This window comes from Primulina huaijiensis, chromosome 11 (assembly GCF_012295235.1).
Source record: "Primulina huaijiensis isolate GDHJ02 chromosome 11, ASM1229523v2, whole genome shotgun sequence".
NCBI lineage: Eukaryota > Viridiplantae > Streptophyta > Magnoliopsida > Lamiales > Gesneriaceae > Primulina > Primulina huaijiensis.
Window position 1 is genome coordinate 24,456,848 of NC_133316.1, and position 7,605 is coordinate 24,464,452.

Genomic DNA, 7,605 nt, shown 5'->3' on the forward strand with positions numbered 1-7,605 from the left:
CTGTAAGGGCATTACCTAGAACCGGGAGAAAACTGGCCAATTTGCCCAGATTCACGCTTTAAGTTGGCCCAGTTTTCTCCCGGTTCCAGGTAATAACTACTAATATAAAATAGGCATAAACCCACATAAGTGAGAGTTAAATTACCCAATCTCGTAGAAAAGTAATTAAGAATATTAGGACTTCATCATTGTCATCAGACCAAGTGATATTAGCGTTTACATGTCTTAATATTGAACTTGTATTTTCACATATATACTCAACTTAATATAAATAAATATAGATTTTATTATTTTAATTTTTATGTTAATAATAATTAATATAATCTATAACATAGATAATATATAAATTGACATATTATTTTCTGACGCATTTTCAATTATTTCTATAGAAAATGTTCATACTCAGGTCATTAATATAATTTTAACTTCGATATAAATAATTGTATTTATTTTCTTTTGAGAAATATAAAATTGGGGAATTGGACTTGACTGATTGAAAATTCTTTTGTACGACAATAAAATCACACACGCAGCCATAAAAAATATGTCTCAAAATGCCGTTCGTGGACAAAAGCCATCGAATGCAATATATATATGGCATCAAAATACAAGAGTCAAACAAGAAAGTAGTAGAAAGAAAAAGTTTTGGCTTCTAGTTGATTTTATTATATTTTTTTTCAATTTGATAATGTAAAATAATCAGATTGAACAGTCAAAGTGTACGGCTCCATATTCTGACAGCGTGGGCATATATGGTAGAGGTGGTGTTCAGATCGAACTCACAAATCCAAATGTCTGAAACTCGTTGCATTCATCTAGTCTCGCCCGCTAAAGCATGACCATTAGATAAAGATAGGGACTTGGCGTGGAACAACTGTTCCACGAATTAATCTACACGTGCATGGTTATTAGTCCATACCACAGGTGTACACCTTTCACGCTGCCACCTTAACCTTCTCCAGTACAATTTTCCCATTGCCAAAACCATACTATAAAAATGGTGCTGGCTCCCGCATTTTCCTCCATCCAATCGCAAAAAACTGTAGATATTCGGATTGATCTTGGGTTAAACGTTTTAAGGCAACGATCTTTTTCATCACACAATATGGCAGCCATGTTCGCAGCTCGAACAACAGTTCTCAACCTCTCAAATTCTTTATCTTCAAATTACCCCTCTATCCCTGTTCGTCCCAAAGTATCCAGAGTTACCTTTACTACGTCTAGATACTCGGGAGTTAAGGTAAGACATTAACTTAATTGTGTTAATATATATATTGGCTTTGGGTTTTTCTCTTATTGATTTTTTTTATCTGTCTGACTGGTGTTGGGTAATGCAAGGTACCTCATGCAACTGATGGGAGTAGAGAGTATCGTTTCAACGTCGACGAGGCCGTCAAAAATGCCCAAGACTCTTTGAATGAAAGCTTCGACAGAGCAAGAGAGAAAGGTCGTGAGGTGAGAGAGAATGCCGCGGAGAATTCCCAGGTCTGGAAGGATAGAGGTAGTGACGCTGGTGCAAGGGCGTCGGGAAGGGCGAGTGAAGTCAAAGACAGAGTGGCGGAATCAGCGCACGACTTGGAGGGGAAGGCGAAAGAGACTGCGGGTAACCTTAACAAACAGGGCAAGGAAAAATTAGGCGACGCATCCGATAAAGCTTACGAGGTTAGGGACAAAAGTCAGCACACTGCCGGAAATGTGGCCGACGGAGTTAAAGATTACGCACACGACGCTGAGGGAAGGGCGAAGACAGCTGCAGGAACGGTGGTGGATAAGACGAAAGAAGCTGCAGGGATGGTGGCTGATTTGACGAAGGACATTGCTGATGGAGCCAAGGAGAACACTGAATGGGCAGTGGACAAGACGGCCGACGCAGCGAGGAGTGCATATCATAACGCAAAGAGGACTGGGGAGAAAATTAGAGAAACAGTAGCCGGGAAAGATGATGAAGTGGGCTCGAAGCGGCGCTAAGCTGCGGAGCAGGATCTCGATCGTGAAACATATTGATGCATGTTACTTGCGTTTTGAACTTTTTATGGAACATTTAGAACTATTTTAATGTGTATACGAGCTTGTCTCACCCATTTTGGATGATATATCAAATATTGACATTATTATAATTAATTAAAATCTCAGAATCAAGGTAATCTTGATCCTAATTGCCCACTAATTAATTAAAGGCACATCACGACTGCAAAATCAACCAGATAAGGTCAATTAAGTAAACACATGAATCGTCGACGTTTGGCGAGTTAAGATATTTCTGCCTCTTGTTTGTAAGCATATAAATGACAGACTTTGTAAAATTATTCTAAATCCGGAAAAGCTCTCGTATGTAATATGAACAAGCTGAAGTGGATAAAGTCCCCAAGTTAAATTGACAAAATTATAATCTAACGTTATCAACGATTGCTAAGTTCAAAACTTATATATTTAATTTCAGATTTATTACTGATCCTATTGTGTGGTATTTGACTGAAATAGAGGACTTGATGATCGGATTAATCTTTGTTTTTTTATAATGAACTCCTGCCTATATATACCGTAGGTAAAATAAATTATTACTGGTTTTTCCTTGTCGTGACCCTCTGACGTAAATAAGATAAGTTAATCCTGTAAAATAGATTTAAATTAACAAGTGGAATACAAATCGAATTGGAATTCAGTGAATTCAATTAATTAGTAGGCATGGACCAACCGGGACGTGGCAGCAGCTCAAATATCAATCACATCTATCGCCAAAGAATGAGAAACTAGTTCATGATCATGCATAATACATATAGAAATACTTGTGCTTGAGTGCCTCTGGTCTAGTTATGGCGGCTACAATGAACCTGAAATATAATATTAGGTCCTCGTATGTTGGCTTTCATAATTAATCTGTGTCTTGAACTTAAAATTTTCCAGTTCATGATAAATTAATAACGCCAACTTTTTCATGGAGTTTTAGAAATTTTTCTCAAGTTTCAGCCTACTTCTGATTATGTACTAGCCATAGTATAGTACCACCTGTGTTCGTACAGCATGATGACAATTATTCTTGATTATTAATTATTTATTTGGAACGGTCATTCATATATATTTTAACCCTAAACTGCATGCATGATTATGTGTTTAACTGTTGTGCTAAACTGAACGTGCACGAGCTTCCGGAAATTGGTAAAGGCCATATGCATGCATCATAGATATTTATAAAGGTGTTTAATTTCCTTCCTAATAAAATGCTAAAACATGCCGTTGCGTACGTGGAAAATGGGGATAAATTTTTGCAATGTGTCAATTAGGATTAAAATTAAAATTTTAAGTGAGAGGAAATATGTAATAATAAAATAAAAGAATTTTGTTATCGAATCGTGCGTTGATCATATATAAAATAAATAAAAAATGATGCCAACAGTAGAAATATTTGGAGTGTTGCAGTAGCATAAAATGATGTATAATTCTAAAAAAAAAAAAGATGTATAATTAATTAAATTATTCTTTCCTATATTTAGCGAAACCAGCAACACCTCAAGAGGATATATAAATCATGTTTTGCCTCACTTTTTTTTTCCAGTATGATGCATATAATACATTTGTAGACCTAAATAAATAAATTCAAAATGCATCTCCACAATTTTTTTTTAACGAAACCCATTAAAATTTCATAAAGCAATATTATACAGATAGTCATCCACCTGAACTGAGATATTCTGTCCGCTTGTTAATTTGTAATATTACCCATTGCCCTTTAATCCCTAGACTTCGTTTCTAACAAATTCGTGGGAATACAAATAAATTCACAACTTCGGTTTGATTACTTTGAAATTTAATGTTTTTTGTCCAGAAAAATAGATTGTTTCGACTGATTCGATTAGGTTTTGAATAATTTTTTTAAAAAAAATGCAAAAATAAATAATAGTTTTTTCAAATATAGAACTTTAATACAAGTAATTGATCTTATTCTGTGGTGTTGGTGTATAAGTTTATTTGAATTGAATTTTGTGCCATTCATATGCTAATTAGACTAGGAAAAAAAAAACGTTTTGGCTTATTTACGGATTTTGTTGTCGGGAATGACCTTTAGTTTCAACTAATTTTTTTATAATTTTGGTTAATTTGAATATCGACTGAAATAATCGATTTATTTAGTTACAATGAAAGGTTCTAAAACTCAGATTTCGGAACATCATGGAACATTACTGCAGGAACACAAGTACGATAATTGATCTGAAGAACATATCAATGGAGTTAAAAAAGGGTAAAATTCATAGCCAATACAATTATATAGGCATAAAAACGGGTAAATAAAAATATAAAGATGTTTACAATCTCCCTCTCATCTCTACTAATAGTAAACCAACCCATCTCCCCTAAAAACTAAAAACCAAAAACCAAAAAAAAAAACATTAAATAGATACACGGTTGATCCCCAGAGACCGTTGCCTGTGGTTTTCTTGAACATGTATAGTTATTTCGAAAATTTAAAAAAAAAAATCAAATCAAATCAAATCCCCACCTCAAATGAGTAAAACAAGATACAATACTGAAATTAATACACAAGGAAAAAAGGAGGAGAAAAACAGTAATGTCATAGATATATATATACCGATATACATGAATAGCAACTGATGAATCCGACAATCCACGTTTAATTATTAGCTAACCTCTTCCAATATTGTAATGTTGACGATGTAGTGAGTTGAGGAAAGATCGGAGGTTCCTCTCGGCGCAAAATTAGAATGATCTGATCAACCTTCCAATTTAAAATAAGGAGGCTGAGTTCTGTTGCTGCTGACATGATCTCTCCGATCCATTTTCAAACCTCTGCCATCTATTTCTCTCAAGTAATTAAGATTCTGAGCATTTCCCTTTTCTGGCCTTTTATTTGGAAGAAATGTAAAAGAAATAAAAACTCTATCCACCCGGAAGAGACCGAAGACAATATATAATTCAGGAAATGCGTCAATTGTTTTTCGAGTTAAGTTGCTAGATCAGAGAAGGGACGGAAGAACCAACATTTGAAGTATCAAACCAGGAACCAGCATTATTGGAGGTGTTCCATAAAAGGGAAGAAGCAGAATCATAAGTGGAATCAATCTGTTGATCAACAGGATATAGGTTCCAATCCAACCTGTTTTGAGCTTCTATTTTGTATTCCTTTTCTTTTATACCATTCTCGTCGGGCATTTGCATAACATCGAAAGACATCAAACCCGTAAAGTTACTACCAGCTGCTGGAGTAACATCCTTCAGTCCATTTGTTATACATTTCTGATGTTGAAGGCTAGAAGCAAGCAAGGAAGCTATTGTTGAAGTGGAAGCTGCAAAAGTTGAAGATCCGAAAAATATAGGATCAATAGCAACAGATGAAATTGAGGTGCTGATAACATCTTTGATTTTCTTGACTGGATTGAACCCGTCTTTGTATTCATTGTTCTGAACAAACCCTAATCCAAGGCCATTGATCTGAGGCAGATGAAAATCAAATCCATTGCTATCAGAAGCAACCCTAGGGGAACTAAACCTGGAAAATGGAAAGTTGAGCGGAGGATAATTAGTGGGTAGGCCGTAAAACATTGAATTATTGATGTGATTTGTATTTGAGCTGGATAGATCTGTCTGTAGCTGAACATTAGGGCTTGTGGTAGCTGTTGAGTTAGAAGTAGAGATCCCATCCTCGCCGTTGGAAGGCTGCGCCGGCCTTTTCACTGCCCTCTTGTTCTTCCTACATCCCCCACCAACGGGGACGTTTCTTAATGTCCCGCCTCTAGTCCAGTAACGCTTACAGGCTTTACAAAAGTGTCTAGGCTGAGACAAGCTGTAGTTGTTGTAGTAACAAAACTTTGTATTGAAAGAATCGCAGCGAGGGCACTTGAGAGGCAGCTGCCGTTGATGCTCCTGCAGGCTTGTTTCCTCCATAATCTTACCTTTTGGCGTTGAAGCCATGAAAATGTTCTGATCATCTACTATCTGGTCCTGAGCAAACAAAGGGAAAGAAAAAGTCATGTGAAGATGGCGTGTATTTAGGGTAAAAATGACCATCACAGCAGGGATATTCCATGGACAAAAGCTAAGAAACAAAAAATGGGGTCCGGTCGAGTTTTGTCAAATAATTGAGACAAGGAGAGATGGGAAAGAACCTGTGGCAGTCCCCATTGATTAGTGGCAGTCATCTTCTTCTCACAGTTTCCGAGCATTTCCTTTCTTCGACCCTCGAGAGAATAATAGTTATTGGTTCGAAACAAAGAGTAACAAGACAAGGAGCAGGTACGAACGATGAGAAGTTTTTGTTTACGGATTTGAATCAACCAATTTGGTGTAAATTTGATATATCAGAGATAAATTAATAGAAGAAGAAGGGAGAATGATTCAAAAAGGAATTAGCTCTAAGTTCACGAGAAGGGACTGGTGTGGATCGGAATGAACTAGTGTAACGTACTTGAATCACTTTTTATTGTGAAACCTATTATCAAGTCTTGCTAAATTTGAATTGCGAATATATTTTGTTGTTTTTATCACATGCTCGATGCTTCCAGAAGCCAACCAAAAGTTTTCTTACTAATTATAATATTAAGGGATTTTTTTTAAAAAAAATCCCTTAATTTATAAACAAAGATAATTAAGTAATAAGTACTCATATATTGTGATGATTTAAAAGTGAATTTGCATGTTTATCGTATAATTAAGTAATAGGTACTCATATATTGTGATGATTTAAAAGTGATTTTGCATGTTTATCGTATCTCTCAAATTAACTTTTGCTAGTATTTAAATTATTGCTTAATAACTAAAATTAATTCCTCTAGAATAATTAATATAGGTAGCTAGGTTGTGTGAGTAACATTTTAAAATGCACGCAGTTAATAAACGAAAAAATTGAATTGTCTATTTTGTAATTATTACAAATTTCATTATCCTAATTCAGTTTTTTGTACAAGAACAAAAAAATTAAATAGTTTAATTTGCTTAATAAAATCATCGATCATGCCCCTTGACCTGTTTTATGAAATTGAATAATTAACAACTGTGAGGACATTCTGGGGTGAAGAATTGGACAAGAAGTAATCTCGAGAATTTCAAATGGAATTTTGCAGATATCTTCACAATCCACACATTCTAATTTTGATCATAAAAGATGGATGTGCATGCATCCCTAGATCGATGAAACTCGATCGACGCAACCACCCACCTCGGATCCCACTTTTATTTACAAATATGAACTCCAGATATATGTTATAATCAACCATCGGGCCCCGGCAGTACGTAATTAATTTATGTATTGTATGCACTGTCACTTCCAGAGAATTAATTAGTACTTGGAGACAATACAGATCGAGAAGGATTCATCGAAAATAAATATTATTTTTGAAAACGGTGTTTGAGTTTTTTTTATTTTTTATTTTTATTTTATGTTTTAGGTCACACATGTGGCTCCTGCAAATTGCATTGAGAGTATTGCTCACTGCAGATTCAATGACTGTTGTTGATCCAAATAGGGGAAGCTAGTATATGTTTGATCTCACATAAAAAAAAAATAATAATAATAGCAATGTGGGTCATTTAATTTATCATGAGATTAATGTCTTTAATGTAGGTTTGAACTAAACTCTCATTTTTGTGTCTATA

At 35.0% G+C, this 7,605-nt stretch overlaps 2 protein-coding genes across 2 annotated transcripts; one reads left to right on the forward strand and one right to left on the reverse strand.

Annotated features, from left to right (window-relative positions):
- The first annotated feature begins 994 nt into the window (after positions 1 to 994).
- Positions 995 to 2,062, forward strand: LOC140988797 (uncharacterized). The gene is made up of 2 exons (XM_073457867.1): positions 995 to 1,240; positions 1,339 to 2,062. Exons 1-2 carry the CDS (start codon positions 998 to 1,000, stop codon positions 1,966 to 1,968), a joined length of 873 nt encoding a protein of 290 aa, XP_073313968.1. The 5' UTR covers positions 995 to 997; the 3' UTR covers positions 1,969 to 2,062.
- A 2,883-nt stretch (positions 2,063 to 4,945) lies between these two features.
- On the reverse strand, positions 4,946 to 6,422 carry LOC140988655 (dof zinc finger protein DOF1.4-like). The gene is made up of 2 exons (XM_073457692.1): positions 6,120 to 6,422; positions 4,946 to 5,955 (listed from the first exon to the last, which is right to left on the reverse strand). The coding sequence occupies exons 1-2, from the start codon at positions 6,174 to 6,176 to the stop codon at positions 4,966 to 4,968; spliced, it is 1,047 nt and encodes a 348-aa protein (XP_073313793.1). The 5' UTR covers positions 6,177 to 6,422; the 3' UTR covers positions 4,946 to 4,965.
- Between the last annotated feature and the right edge of the window lie 1,183 nt (positions 6,423 to 7,605).